This window comes from Sander vitreus, chromosome 13 (assembly GCF_031162955.1).
Source record: "Sander vitreus isolate 19-12246 chromosome 13, sanVit1, whole genome shotgun sequence".
Classification (NCBI taxonomy): Eukaryota; Metazoa; Chordata; class Actinopteri; order Perciformes; family Percidae; genus Sander; species Sander vitreus.
The window spans coordinates 12,751,861-12,768,108 of record NC_135867.1 but is presented as its reverse complement, the minus strand read 5'-3'; the positions used below and the strand labels follow the sequence as shown (position 1 = coordinate 12,768,108).

At 39.9% G+C, this 16,248-nt stretch overlaps 1 protein-coding gene across 1 annotated transcript; it reads left to right on the top strand.

Moving 5' to 3' along the window:
- Positions 1-1,619: 1,619 nt before the first annotated feature.
- On the top strand, positions 1,620-16,111 carry aldh3a2b (aldehyde dehydrogenase 3 family, member A2b). Its single transcript, XM_078265922.1, has 11 exons — positions 1,620-1,760; positions 3,324-3,486; positions 4,484-4,715; positions 6,717-6,802; positions 8,538-8,746; positions 10,422-10,539; positions 10,786-10,927; positions 11,085-11,251; positions 12,919-13,018; positions 13,617-13,855; positions 14,868-16,111. Exons 2-11 carry the CDS (start codon positions 3,325-3,327, stop codon positions 14,880-14,882), a joined length of 1,470 nt encoding a protein of 489 aa, XP_078122048.1. The 5' UTR covers positions 1,620-1,760; position 3,324; the 3' UTR covers positions 14,883-16,111.
- Positions 16,112-16,248: the final 137 nt, after the last annotated feature.

Genomic DNA, 16,248 nt, shown 5'->3' with positions numbered 1-16,248 from the left:
GTGGAAACTCCGTCCACATTTCCTGTCAACAAGAGAGAATTTTGGGCCTAACCCATGTGCTGCATGGCTGAGGTGAGGGGGCTACTTCTTGTATCATGTCCTGTGCTGTAAAAAGCCTTTCTGATCTAGATCTGAGAAATAGAAGCTGAGTGTGATTCTAGCTTGGCTGTGGATAAAAGAACAACCTACTCTGTAGGGAAGGAAGGGGAAGTAGGAGACATGATTTAGTGCAGCTATAGTTACAAAATAAACACATATTCTGGCTCAAAAGGAATGCTGGGGACAAGATACTGAAATATTCTGTTGAAGCACTGCAATCTAGCAGGTGTGACTTAAGTCATCAGTCAAAGTCCAAAAAGAAAATTGTGGGTTTAGGCGAGGTCATTAGTTGGTCATTCAAATGTATTCATTACAAAACGTTCAAATGTAATGTTCTAATTCAAAACTATGAAGACTAAATCCATTTCAGTCATGGCTAGTTTGTATACACATGGTCAGTGGTGAAGACATGAACTTGACAACGCACACCAAGCCAGGGCTGTCGTGAGGTGCTGGTCACTGGAAGTAGACTTGAAAGTAAGAAAAAGGTGTCGTGCACTCTGGATCCATATGCATTTCTCTATTTATACTGATGATGTTTCGGGCCTCAGGGCAAGACATTTAAAGCCTAAAGGGAGTCTACTTTTTATTCACATAAAGTTTGACTTGATTGAAAACATGCATAACTCAAGATCAACTTGTTTCTGACTCTTAAGAATTAATTTGTATAGGCCTACTGTTTGTGTTTGGTGTTATTTTTATATTTATGTGCTGCACACTAATCATAGACTGTAAATTATGTGGTAGATGGCATAAGTCATCTCTATGTAAGCCTACTATAGACCTATAAAGATAGACATAACAAATAAATAGATAAACTGCCCTTGACTCAGATTTTATTTTGGATTTCAGTTTCTACTTCTCAGGGACGTGGACCAGACTGGAGAGATGATGGGATATCACCCCTGAACAAGAATATAATTCCACGGTTTCCAGGAATATCAGATAATTGATTCAAAGAGTATCTGATTGTGCTGAGTTTTAGAGCTTAAGTGCGACTGCTGGCATTTGATTAAAGAGGGATACATCCACAACAGAGAGTGGAATAAATACTGTAGCTACATTAGGCTATGGCTATGTCATTATTTGTTTATGATATTAGCCTATGTACTACTCTTATAAGAAAAGTGTTGCTAATATGTTATGATCTAATTATTTAGATATTACTTTTACATATTTTTACATTTGTATAGGCCTACTAGCCTATTCTGCAAAAGGACCATATATATATTTCCGATATTTCTAACAGTGTTGTGTCTAACACTAGGCTATGTCGTTGTGTTATAATAGTTGGAAATATAGCCTAATGAAAATAAATTATTCTCCCTTTTGTTGAGAACCCCCTCAAGGACCCCTGACACCACTTTGGGAACCACTGTAAAGTAAACGTTGAGATATTTTAGTCTGAACTCTTGACACAACCCACCCACACCCACTGTCAGACAACTGCTGCCATCCAGAGAGCCATGATGCTAACGTTGCTAAAAGCTAACCGCAGCGGCAGTTTGGTCCTGCCCCTGTGGGGGTGTGACCTACCTAGCTAGCTAACGGGGAAGGGAGAGCTGTGTTTGCCGCTGTTGTTCATCTCCTTTGCTGCGGGTTATCTCACCTTTAAGACCGAGAGGGATCTCAAGACATTAGCTGCATCTCAAAGTAATCAGGTAGGAATGAAAACACAACCAACTGTTCAGTGTTTTCTCGCCATTGTTAAAGACAGTTCCTCTAACGGCTGAAGGACAGCAACAGCGGACAGTTCGCGAAACGAACTGCTATTCTATTTGTAAAGAAAATAGCCCTTTAAAATACAATAATACTAGCTAGTTAACCACCAGTGTGACAGATTAATTAAGGTTCACTTACATACCTAGTTATAGAATGGTATCGTGTTTAACTGTCACTGGGTAACGTTAGTTTCTCATTACTGCACCTTTACTGACCCACAGAGTGCTCTGACCCAGTAGCTAGTTGTTATTCTCATGGAGGTTTCCTATTACAATCCTATTATAACACATTCTCCGTTTTCTATAAACAAAGAGCAGCACCGACAGCAAGCTACCATTTGGCAGGAAGGACATTTAAACTGCACCACTGCAGATCAATTAAGAGAGGCCTAGCTAAAATTTTCATTCCTCTTTTGTGAAATGTCGCGGTGTTATAACTTAAAGTGAAAACATACAATCTGCCTGCTTCCAAAAGAACCACTCGTGAACTGGTTCCTTTCAAACACAGCATCTAGTGGGTTAACTGCTTTTATTAAACAGTAATGTAGTTTTTCAGTATAGTGGAAGTATTTAACTAGATCTACTTTAATAAATGTATCCGTATGCTTAGGCTATCACAATGTAAAAATGCTTCACTACAAGTAAAAGTCCAGATTCAATTCTACTGTATTTGAAGCAAGTAAAGTACAAAATGATTATGCAAAAAATACTCAAAGTATCAAATGAATGAATTAATTAAATAAATAATTAGTTCAATGATTGTTTTTTATTAGAGCGGCAATGATTAATCGATTGACAGAAAACTATTTCAATAATCGATTAATCGTTTTGGGTCATTTTTAAAAGTTCTAAAATTGTCTGATTCCAGCTTCTCACATATTAATTTGTCTTTGTGTATAGTAAACTAAATATATTTAGGTTTTGGACTGTTAGTTGGACAAAACAAAACATTTGAAGACTCAGCTTGTGCTTTGGGAAACTGTGATTGACCTAAAAAATATTAGAAAATGTGAAAAATGCCAAACAGGAAAATAATTGATACATAATTCCATAATCAAATTAATCATTGGTTTTAGCCCTATTACTGATGCATTATGTAAGCATCGTTTTAATTTACTTTAAATACTGATACATACTTAATCTGTAACAGTGAAGACCTATAGCTAGTTTTCTTTTTAATCAGGTGTGTTTGCTTCCTGGCTTCTGGACCAGATGGATGAGTTCCTCAAAACAAGAATTACTCATATTTTTATACTAGTCATATACTAGTTTTACTATAATTGGTTTAATTCTTTGAAAGTGAACCAAAACTACAGTGTGTGGCCTGTAGCTCATCACATTAGATGATTAACAGTGTACTACAAAACAGTCCAAAGAAATGTGGCAAGTTGGCAACTTTCACACGCTGAAGAAATCAAAAGTTTTACACAAACTGCACAAAAAAACTAAATATTATCTCGTGTCAGAACAGCAGACTAAAACTATCAGTCTTTTGTCCCCTAGGATGTCCAAGGAGCAGCAGGCGGTGGCTCGTGCCAGAAAAGCCTTTGAAACAGGCAGGTCCAAATCTTTAGAGCACCGGATCCGCCAGCTAAAGAACCTGCAGCGGTTGTTCATTGAGAAACAGAGTGTGATTTCAGATGCCATCAAGAAAGACCTCAATAAGGTGAGTAGTGAGATGCTCTTCCTCACGGCCCAAAATAACCAATACCTGGTCTACAACAAGCTTGAGAGTCAGGGTCTTAGAATAAAGTTCAGAGTCTGTTGGGTCAGACTTTTGTGCTTCTTAGTTTGTGCAAATTAACTACAGGCCATTAGCTGTTAGTATTAGAAAACCAGAACTAAACAACTAGTCTCATATGAACATCAATTGATCAAATATTTTCAGAAAATGAGAAGTATCAAAGACAACTCAAAAAGTAAATCACGTCTTAACACTCGTGTTGTGTTCGTTTCATGTTAATTCATTCTGTGTTTCCGGTCCAAAGTGACCGCCCATTTATAGCTGATTTTAAATCCATACATATATTGTCATCTAATGTTGTGTTAGATCTTGTTATCAACTTAAAGGACCAGTGTGTAGGATTAAGTGCCATCTAGCATGAGGTTGCAAGCTGCCACCAACTGAATACCCCTTCCCTCACTAACGTAATAATGTGAAAGGACCTCTCGAGAGCCAGCGTTTGGTTTGTCTGTTCTGGGCTACTGTAGAAACATGGCGGTGCAACATGGCGAGCTCTGTAGAAAGGACCCGCTCCTGATGAAGATATAAAGGGCTCATTCTAAGCTAACTAAAACAAAACAATTCTTAGTTAAGCATTTCTTAGCATTGACCTGAGCTCATACAACTTATTTTTTAGTTAAAAAAAAAGAAGCATAATGTATGGATTATTTTGACTAATACTCAGATGAAACATCTTGTGCTATTTTTCACAGACTACTTTGTTTAAAGTTTAATAAGGATATTTGAAACTATTTAAATTTTTTATAAGACAATAGTTGTGAAACAGGTTAAAGATACAAATATTAATGAAGTAGAAGGCATAGTATTAAACATACTAAGATCTTCACAAAGGAAGGGATTAAAGTGGTTACAATTTAAAAACAGGAAAAAATACGACATTAGCCATGAGCAAGCCCAACGTTATAGTCTTCATCCCCAGAGCGTGGTGGGGACCCAGCTGTATGAGACTCTAGGTCTGGAGGGGGAGATCGGCCTGGCCATCAAGAAACTGAAGGAGTGGGCGGCCCCTCGACCTGTGGAGAAGAACCTGATGACCATCTCAGACACTGTTTACATCAAGCCGGAGCCTCTGGGAGTGGTGCTTATCATCGGGGCCTGGAACTACCCCTGGGCTGTCACCATCCAGCCGCTCATAGGAGCCATCGCCGCTGGTACTGTAGCAAGCTGTGTTTGTATTTGTGGTGGGGTGGGTGAAAGGGCACTGTGCATGTCCGTGCCTGTGTGTGTGTGTGTGTGTGTGTGTGTGTGTGTGTGTGTGTGTGTGATGTAACAAGGTCATCGTTCGCATTTCTATCCAATTTCATTGTCCCTTCCCCATTTGATGAACTTTGAAAACACTGGTGGGATTTTGAAACACTGACACAAGATTTGTGTCCACTCAAGCAATAAAAAAAAAAGAAAATAGCATAAGGGGTCACAATGTAGAATTTGTAAAGGCACCTCAAAGCTCATAGAACTGTCTGTTGATCAATTAACAAACATGCAGAAACCACAACAACTCTCATTTTTGGAGGCACTGTGTATTTCCAGTTATCTCTTATTCTTCTTTTATTTTTTTGTCCTGTTCAGTGGCTGTGTCTTGTGATCATAACCACTCCACTTCCTGTTTAATCCAGGCATTGGTCAACATTCTTTACTCTTTATCCATTGGCAATTACTGGGTCAAAGGCAAAGGCCACTCTGTACTGCAGACATGAGAAAGTTAAAAGATTAGCAGTATATATAGAAACATTTAATCTTGGTGTGTCTGCACGTGGGAACATACGTGTCTCAACTCTGTTCATTGTTCCTATCAGTGAAGGCTCAAAGGACAAGGTTAAGTGGACTAATCTGCTCCAATATAATCAGTGAAATCGTGAATAATTAATTTCAGAATTCAAGAAGCTACCCTTAAATGGCCACCCTGCCACCCTGAGTGTTTTGGCTCGACTCTGATCACTTTGTGATGCAAACCTCAGTGTGGAGAGTTTGGTTGTGACTGTTTAGCATTAGTCTTTTGTCTAGTTTTTGATTTGCTTAAATCTTTTGTTTGTTACTCAGCCACAGGGATAGTTTTGCATATTAGTGCTACGATAGCTGCTGCAGGTAGACAGCTCATTTGTGTTTCATTGGGAAAGCCTGTTTAGATTAAAACATTGATGGCTTAAGGACTGAAATGAACTGAGTCCTGTCATGCTGCAGCCCATGCAGTATGTGTTTGCACAGCATGGACCTTATCCTTTGCTCCAGCATTATCAGATCTCTGACAGTCGTCTCTGCCTAGCAGGTCTCAAGTCTTTTGTTGTCTGTGTGTTGTGTCGTCATTCGCCAACTACTGACAGCAGTCAAGTAAAATCTAAAGTTGCATAAATAAAATGCAGTTTTTCCAATACTGAGAAGTACATTTATAAGAGATGACCAGGAGAAGCAGGGGATAAAAAAGCAGAACGTAACTTCCGATAAAGTTGGCCAGTTGTGGATTTTGTTTGATAACCAACAAACAACAGGACAAAGAGGCACTGTGGGTGCAAAAGTTACCTTTTTCTTCACAAGTAAGACATTTCTTATCAGACAATATCAAATAGCAATTTATGGCAATATATTAATTAATATTATATCTAATATATAGAGGTGTTATGACAAATTATTTACTAGAAAAATTATGTAATTTCAGCTAAAATAAATAAGCAAGTCTCAACAAAGCTGATAGCCATAAACCACTGATGTAGGCTATGTCATAAGTAGGTAATACATTTGCCCCCCATACAAAAAGCCTAATAACCTTAATATATACACTTCCTGCTCATCAATAAATGGCAAATAGACAGTAGCTGGTGAACATAGTGGAGCGTTTAGCAGCAAAACAGACAGATATTAGTGTACTTCTTGACTATAAATTAATGATAAGTTGTGTAAATAAGCAACTGTTTGCTAACAAGTTCGCCATATCAACAGGTGATGATCAGTTTTGTTTCTGATGTCCCTGAGTGGCCAAAAAAAGTCAAGTTATTGCAGGTTTAAATGAAGGTACAGTGGAAGAAAACAAAACTATGGGGAACAATGGAGTAACAATTGGGAATTTAAGAGGAAAGGAGAAATATATTAGACTTTTAAAAGTGAACCATGTGTTTCTATTATGTGATATTTGCTGCTTTTGTCATTCACCTGTCCAGGTAATGCAGCTGTGGTCAAGCCCTCAGAGGTCTGTGTTCACACTGCAAAAGTCATGGAGGACCTGCTGCCGCTTTACATTGACAAAGTAAGGACGGGGCACATAGCATCCACATAAACTGTATCTGCCGATTCATTAAAGTGAAACAAGACACTTATTGTTTATGAAATGTAAGAATATTGTTGTTTCTTAAAGGGCTTTTTTTCAGCAAAGTGCAAGTATAGGGGTTAAGGGAGGGGAAGGCATCAGCTGTAACATTTGTCAACAGCTGAGTGGGCGTTTCCGCCTGAAAAACCCGAAAAATGATTCAGATGGACCTAACCTTTAAGTAGAAAACACATAAATGACACTGTACAGACAATTGTTAATTGTAATATAATATAATTTAGGTGGTGTTCCCCTCTATACTCAAGAAAAATGATTTCCTCTTAGAACAAAAACCCAGATTTTGTAGTCCACATTACTAGCTTTTTTTCTGCTGGCTCCATGTGTACTGACACAGTATATCAGGCAAACATTGTTCACCTTTGCTATAGTATATAAACTTTACATGCGCAACCATACAATACAGTAAAAGTGTTTGCTTGGCTCTTTTAAAGTGGCACCGAGGAACTTTCAGTTTGTGTTGATTCTAGCGGCCCCTTTAGACAAAAGCAGGTGTGTTTTTACCACACCTGCTGTCGTAAAGGTCTTTTCTAGCGCATGCCAGCTGGTGGCGTAATGTAATGTCCACTGGAAGAAAGCATGTACCCACTGTATAACTGAGTTAGCGTTACCGGGAGGTCATATAGTTGCGACGAATGTTTTGCTCAGACAGAAAATGATTAATTTACAATAAGAGAATACATTACAGATGCATCGTCGCATTTTGCAGGTGTTGCATACGGTAACTTAGCCTACTTTGGACGTATCGTGAGCTAAACCAGGTATCACTGTCACTGTTTCATGAGCCAAAGCATTAGCAAGAGTTTGTTGTAGCAACCAACATAATAATAATATCTTAGATTAATATAGCACCTTTCATGAAACCCAAGGACTCTTTACACAAGTACAGGTGGACAAAAAGAAAATAGTAGGCCAACACAAACACGGACTGAAAAGAAAAAAAAACTGGGCACTAAATGGAAGGGGGACGTAATTTTATGTAGCCTACGTACAACCACGTCTCGCATTGTAAAGTTATTTTATGAATGAAATAGACATATTACATACCTGTTTGAATTCTTTACAATCCCGTAATTGTCCCCATCTGTTGAAAGACCGACCGACACCTGTCACTCTCCCCTTTTAGCTTTTAGTTCTTCATTTCATTTACTTTTTTGCTGTGATGGCCCTGCCCCAGTATCAGCCATAACTACAACCGATAACTTCGAAAATAAAATTAAAATACAATTAGGCCCATATAAAGAAATATACTGCTACCTTTTACCTGGCTGGATACTCAAACACAAGCTTTTCCGGTGTTACACCAAAATCTGTGACCCTTCAGAATGTGTTACTGTAGAGCCGGTCTACCTGCCGTAAATCATTTTGTGACTTTGCAGGGAAAATCAGACCCGGGCAGAGGCATTAATAAAAACGATATAAAAATAGCGTTCTTTTCACTTTTAGTCTTGTATGCTGTTACAGGTCATTTATGATCATCAGATGGGAAATTAAACAGTTTAAGAAACATTTAAAAGTGTTTTTACAGTTAACGTGCAAATAACCAGCAAGCAGGAAGACTTAATTAAAACTAAGTGCTACAAAGGAGTATACCACATTGCTTTAGAAACTGCATGCTGCTTTGTGATAACTGAATGTGTGTTTTTACCCTATGTAGGAGCTTTACCCCGTAGTAACTGGAGGAGTGTCAGAGACCCAGGAGCTGCTGCGTCAGAGGTTCGATCACATCTTCTACACCGGCAACAGCGTGGTGGGCAAACTGATCATGGAGGCTGCTGCCAAACACCTCACGCCTGTCACCCTGGAGCTGGGCGGCAAGAGCCCCTGCTACATTGACAGGAACTGTGACATAGCCATAGCCTGCAGGTCAGAATCTAAATCAGGTTTAATACCAAATAGGTTTTCACTTACAAGGAATGTGCCTTGGTGTTTGGTGCATACAATAAACATATTAAGAGGAAATAAAATAAAAGCAAAGTACTGCAACAGTCAAGAACATAAATATAAAATAGAAATAGTACAATAAAACAAAAACAAACAAAAATATGTAAAGAAAAAAAAGACGATACTATAACAAAAATGTAAAATATGTGTTTTAAAAGAAAGCTGTACAGTTTTGTGCAGGATGTGCACAAATATTGATGAGGGAATGTGCAAAAGTTCACAGTAAGGCAAGGGAACTTTATTTATATAGCACATTTCAACAACAAGGCAATTCAAAGTGCTTTACATAAAACATAAAAGAGCAAATAAAGACAATAAAAAAATTAATGAAAGAGAATAGAAAGTAAAAACAAGCTACACAATCAACCTTATCAGGCTGAATGTTGCCATTGTGGAGGGGGCTGAGGTGCCTGGCGTTTTACCATTGGTGATGGTGTAAAAACTGTGGCAGGTGGATGCCGGCGGAAAATAATAGGAGTAGGGCGGGGTTTAAGTTTGGTAACCAGCTCCTTCATCTGGTCAGTGAACTCCAACAAGGGGGAGGAGAGGGAAAGGGTTAGTGGAGAGAACTGTGACATGGATGGGGTATAGGGTGGTGAAGGAGATGGATCCTCAAAGGCGTTGGTGTTGGTGAGGGGGGTTGAGATTCATTGTCTCGGCTCTGATGTCTTCCATGGTCAACCATAGTTATAAAATGTGGTCAATGCTCTCAGGTAGGGCGGGGGTGGATCTCTGCGGCGCTGTGTTATGTCTTCTTCTTGTTTAGATTCCTCTTGTCCTTGGTAGAGGGAACAGGGCGTCACAGGAAGTAAAGTAGGTTTGAGGTGAACAACTTTACTCCTGACTTGTTAAGGAAATGCCCATCTGCCTTAAAAAAGACGTCTAGGCCACTCTGGCAGCTCACCTGGTTTACTCCTTCACTCCTGCCAATGGCTATGAAAGACGTAATTTGACATGCGGACGAGAGGACACTTAAACATTTCTAAAAAGCACTCTTGCACACTTACTGCTAGTGTGCCATTGGTAAAGCTACTGCATGCCAATGGTTGCTGACCCCTGATAAAGAGTATAGAGACAGATGTGTATGGGGGAGGGTAAGAGTCCATGTCAGTGGGGGTCCGGGACCCGCTGCTGTCACAAACAAACTGTTCTTGTGGCATGAGGTCAGAACAATGATTAAAAATGATATGACTTAATGGTTATTTTCTCCATTTTTATAGCAACCATTTTTTCCATCCATTCACTCTATACTTAAGAGTACCCTGGTTCAAGAACAATAGGAGTAAAAACTCCTTTGTTCCATGTGCAATAATTCAGCTTAATTTGCACACGTAATTTAGATTTTTTTTTTAATAGATTGCTCCTGTAGTATTGTGTAAAATTGTGCTCTGTATATTGTATGTACAGGAAACATTTTTGTACTTTATGTCTTTGTATTGTTTGTTGTTTTCGTTTATTTGTACATTTATGTTGTATTTTTTATCTTGCACTCCTGACTGCAGATCATGTTTCCCATCTGGGATAATAAAGTGATTGAACTGAACTGTAGCTGTTCCTTCCTAAAAACCTTCCTGTGAACTCTTCCACTACTGTGTAGGCGTGTTGCCTGGGGAAAGTACACAAACTGTGGTCAGACTTGCATCGCCCCCGACTACATCCTGTGTGACCCCAGCATCCAGGACCGGGTCATCGAAGAGGTCAAGAAGGCCATAAAGGTACTCAAGACATAAAAACACACTTAGGAAAAGTAATTGATTCCATTGGAAACTTCAAAACAGTCTAAGAGCTGTAAACTGCTATGACAGAAAGTCATGTTGTTGGTACATTAACTGAGTTTTAAAACCTAAGTGTATCAGAACAATAATTGATTTAGGAGGATATTCCTTCAGTTAATTCAGTATTCTTTGTCTGGATTTTACAACAATATTTGTAAAGTAATGAGATTGTTTTTCGTCTGGCAGGAGTTCTACACAGACAACCCAAAGACCTGCCCTGACTACGGACGCATCATCAACCAGCGCCACTTCAAGAGGATAATAAACATGTTGGAAGACAGCACCATCGCTGTAGGCGGAGACAACGACGAGTCAGACTGCTACATAGGTAATCCTTCTGACAGCCTTCAACTCTTGACATGAAAATCAATTAGGAGGGAGCTTATTTTCATGGTTTTCATTCAGGCAATTACACAAATTTAAGTAAGAAAAAACAGACTATGAAAACATGCATTTGATGAATAGTGTTTCTGTGTTGTGTTTAGCCCCCACAGTTCTGCGGGACGTGAAGCCAGAGGCGAAGGTGATGCAGGAGGAGATATTTGGACCTCTGCTTCCCATCTTGTCAGTCAGCGGCCTGGACGAAGCAATCAAGTTTATCAACAAAAGAGAGAAACCTCTGGCTCTCTACGTCTTCTCATCAGATAACAAGGTACCTAACAACTGACATTGCACACACACACGCACAGCAGAGTAGTTAAACCCTGGCGGGCGGGTGTGGGGATACTCACAAGCCCCCGGCTGAGCGCCGCTACGTTGGAGTTTATCCCGGTGTACGAGAGGCTCACCTCCCTATGCCTGCGGGTTGTGGGGGGGAAAACTCGGACTGGTGTTTGTGCATATGCACCAAACAAAAGTTCGGAGTAGGCCTTCTTGGAGACCTTGAGTGGAGTCCTGCATGGGGCTCCAGTGGGGGACTCCATAGTTCTGCTGGGGGACTTCAACGCGCATGTGGGCAATGATGGAGACACATGGAGAGGCGTGATTGGGAGGAACGGCCTCCCTGATCTAAACCTGAGTGGTTGTTTGTTGTTGGACTTCTGTGCTAGTCATGGATTGTCTATAACGAACACCATGTTCGAACATAGGGATGCTCATAAGTGTACTTGGTACCAGAGCACCCTATGCCAAAGGTCAATGATCGATTTTATAATCATTTCATCTGATCTGAGGCCGTATGTTTTGGACACTCGGGTGAAGAGAGGGGCAGAGCTGTCAACCGATCACCATCTGTTGGTGAGTTGGGTCAGGGGGTGGGGGAAGCCCAAACGGGTAGTGCGGGTAAATTCCGACTGAAGAAGGAGTCTTTCCGGGATATGTTATCCCAGAGGACTCCGGAGACAGTTGCAGGGTACCGAAGGGCCCGAAGGGCTGCAGCCTCTGCAGTGAAAGAGGCAAAGCAGCGGGTGTGGGAGAAGTTTGGAGAAGGACTTTCGGTCGGCACCAAGGTGCTTCTGGAAAACCGTTCGTCACCTCAGGAGGGGGAAATAGGGAACCATCCAAGCTGTGTACAGTAAGGATGGGACACTGTTGACCTCAACTGAGGAGGTAATAGGGCGGTGGAAGGAGTACTTTGAGGAACTCCTGAATCTGACTAATATGCCCTCTATGTTAGAGGCAGAGCTGGAGGATGATGGGGGATTGTTGTCAATTTCCCAGGCGGAAGTCACTGATATAGTCAAACAACTCCACAGTGGCAAAGCCCCTGGGATTGATGAGATCCGTCCAGAAATGCTCAAGGCTCTGGGTGTGGAGGGGCTGTCTTGGTTGACACGCCTCTTCAACATTGTGTGGAAGTCTGGGACAGTGCCAAAGGAGTGGCAGACCGGGCTGGTGGTTCCCCTTTAAAAAAGTGGGACCAGAGGGTGTGTGCGTCGAAAGGAGCCAGTTGAGGTGGTTCGGGCATCTGGTAAGGATGCCCCCTGAGCGCCTCCCTAGGGAGGTGTTCCAGGCACGTCCAGCTGGGAGGAGGCCTCGGGGAAGACCCAGGACTAGGTGGAGGGATTATATCTCTAACCTGGCCTGGGAACGCCTCGGGATCCCCCAGTCGGAGATGGTTAATGTGGCTCGGGAAAGGGAAGTTTGGGGTCCCCTGCTGGAGCTGCTCCCTCCGCGACCCGACACCAGATAAGTGGACGAAGATGGATGGATGGATGGATTTGGGATAAAGTAGTACACAACTCAACAAAATATATAACACATGTATAGTTGTGTTTTTTTTATGCGGAAATGGTACATATACTGTACCTTTACCAGATGCAACCTAACCTCACCTCTACATGTCAATTCATGAGCATTACATGAATCTTTTCTCTAAAGGTGATAACGAGAATGGCAGACGATACCTCCAGTGGAGGACTGCTGGCCAACGACTGTCTCGTGCACTTTTCTGTGAACTCTTTGCCTTTCGGAGGAGTGGGTGAGTAGACACAGGGACAACGTTTTTTTTTTTAGAAATGGTACCAAAAACAGAAATTCACTTACTTTTGCTTATTCACTCATTAGTGAACTCACCTGTTCACTCACTCAGTACTGTGTGTATGCCATGCAGAGGGGCATAAGGGTGCCCTCTAGTGTGACATTAGGGCAAAATAAAGCAAGTCTTTAATTATGTCAAAAGCCATAAATATAAAATACAAATTTACAATTAAAATATGTAATATATATATATTCTAAAATGAAGTGTTGCACAGTGTTTAAAATGAAGAGGATGAAATGTGCAACATGTTGACTAAACAATGTGCAAATATTCACAGTGATAAGAAAAAAAAGAAAGAATCAAAGAATGTGTGCAACATTTTGTGTTCAGTTTCCTTTCTTGTTGGTGTTCATGAAACCCCCAACATCAGAGATTTCAATGCTGATGGTTGAATGAACATACATTCAAATATTGGATCCATCAAAATATTTTTCTCTGCTTTCAACTGCGCTCAGCGTTATTGGATGATTGCTTGATTTAATGTCATCAAAGTGGAGGCCATATGTTTTCAAAAACCTTCCTCTGTTTTCATGTGCAGGAAACAGTGGTATGGGCTGCTACCACGGCAAGTACAGCTTTGACCAGCTGAGCCACCTGCGTGGTTGTCTCATCAAGCAGCTGAATATGGAGGGCGTGAACAGCATGCGGTACCCGCCTCACACACCCAAGAAACTGGGCTGGGCTCGCTTCTTCATCCTGCAGAACGTTGACCTGGGCTGGGTTGGGCGGATGGTGCTCTTAGCCGTCCTGGCTGTAGTGGCTGCTGTTGTGCTAAAGGTGAGTCATAGAGGAAGAGAGAAACACAGCCCTAGGGATGGGAATCACCAGAGGCCTCAGGATATATTATCACAACACACATGTCACAATACAATATTATTGCAATTTTAAACATATCGCAATATTATATAAGTATTACCGTTTTCCAACTTCAGATTTTTCCCAGTTTCAAATTATGTCCCCAAAAGAAAACATTTGTTTTATCTAAAAATGTATCTGTTTGTTCATCTCACTTGGAATTGTCAAGCAGACAAACTGACCAACACATATATAATAATAGATCGATACTTGGCATCTGTGTATGATACAATATTGTCACGGAAAAATATTGCTATACTATGCTGTATCATTTTTTTCCCCCCACCCCTAGTATCATGAGAAAGCAAAGCTGGGAGAAAACCCATTGACCACACTAGCTAAACCATCTTAAAGCTGTAGTGCGTAACTTTTTGATATTAATGAACGTCTGTTACATTCAAGCCATTGCCAAATTAGTTGCTACAAAGCTTATGGAAGGCTTGTATCATGTGGATGCGCCAACAGTTTTGTTGTCATTACTTAGAATTCTTCATGGGGGCGACAGAAACTACGCACTATATCTTTAAAGCACCAACTTTAAGATGTTTTTTTTTTAAGTTGCAAAGAACTGGAAATATTTAAACGTCAGTTATCAGGTACTTGTCCATTTTGCTGATGCCAAGTGCTCAAGGTTTAATTTATCAACTGATAAAAACATGGAAATTACAGCCCTCCCATCCTAATCAACCAACCCTCTTTCACTGGTGCATTGCTTGCTACCTTTTATGGCACGTTTCTGCCACCAACTGTCAATATGCTTCACTGTTCTGTATAGTTTGCAGAAATGCATTTCACATCGCCTCTGTACATCAATAGTTGCTCTAAAAAAACATCCCAGCTTAACTATGGGTCAATTTGCCAATAGTGTGAATACAGAGGAAGAGAGATATGAAAGAAAATTGATTAAATGATGAAAAATATCTTCTTTTTTCAGAATTATTTTCTTTGAAGACATCCCACTGCTTCCCAGACAACACGTGTGTTGTTTCCTCGACCTTTAGGACCAGAGAGAAGATAAGAACAACATGAATTTCATACTAATCAACAGCTGCACGGGAACACATTAATACAGTGAATGTTTAGTGTGCGGCCTTAATCCATTTTACATTGTATTAACGGTGTCGGACGTTTCACATAGCTCACTGTAGCAAGCATCATATTTTCATGAAGGTAATTATGTATTCCAATGTATGGCTCTTACATTTGTGTTCAGCATTACTACATTCCATTTTAACCCGTTCAGGTAATCAATTCAATTCAATTTTATTTATAGTATCAAATCATAACAAGAGTTATCTCAGGACACTTTACAGATAGAGTAGGTCTAGATCACACTATAATTTACAAAGACCCAACAATTCCAGTAATTCCCCCAAGAGCAATCATTTAGTGCGACAGTGGCGAGGAAAAACTCCCTTTTAGTGAGAAACCTCGGACAGACCCAGGCTCTTGGTAGGCGGTGTCTGACGGTGCCGGTTGGGGGTGTGATGAACAGTGGCAATAATAGTCATAATAAAGATAATGGAACTATGACTAGAAATAGTAGTTTAGTTCAGTAATCAGGTTTACATACTTATAAAATACCTATTAAATACACTGTAATACATACAATTTAATGCTGTGATTCTGCTATGAATGATTTTAAATGAAGTAACAAAATGTGTAACACTACTGTAAGACTTTACTGTGATATGAACAATACTTGCAGCATTTGCTAACAGACTAATTAATGTTCACTGAAGGGCCAAAACAAGGAAGTTAGTTCTCTGCATAATGACACTGTTTTTATTTTTTTGGCGTTACCTACTGTCCATTCCATTTCACATTCAACCTGAAAGTACTTAATGATTTCTGTCTAATTTTTTTGTGTGACAACAGAGGTAAGGACAACATGTCAAGTCCTGTCTCTGAGACTTCAGTGTTCGGTCAAGACTTTTCAGTCCTCCTTATTTGAGTACAATCTGTTCGAATCAAACAGGATCATGTGAAGGATTTTTATTTCATTTTCCTAAAAATCACCAAATGCCTGTAACAAATTTACTTTAAACAACAGTAATTCCTAAATGTTTTTTTTCACACCATTAACATTTTATGGGATTTGTAATTAATAGTTAAATAAATATACATGTATTACTATATTGGATTAATTATATTCAAATAAATATATTTCTACATGTATCTGTTTGTGTTTTGAGTGTGATTTGATTTGATTTATTTTTATTTTTTTATTTACTTTTCATTATGTATTAGTATGTATCAGAATAAATAGGCTTTTTTTCACTGCAGACATTTTGACTAGACATAGTTGGAAAAGT

Coding starts and splice junctions, on each gene's coding strand:
- aldh3a2b (XM_078265922.1), top strand. CDS start 3,325: ATGTCCAAGGAGCAGCAGGCGGTGGCTCGTGCCAGAAAAGCCTTTGAA. Junction 3,487..4,483: donor TCAAGAAAGACCTCAATAAG/GTGAGTAGTGAG, acceptor CTTCATCCCCAG/AGCGTGGTGGGGACCCAGCT. Junction 6,803..8,537: donor TGCCGCTTTACATTGACAAA/GTAAGGACGGGG, acceptor TACCCTATGTAG/GAGCTTTACCCCGTAGTAAC.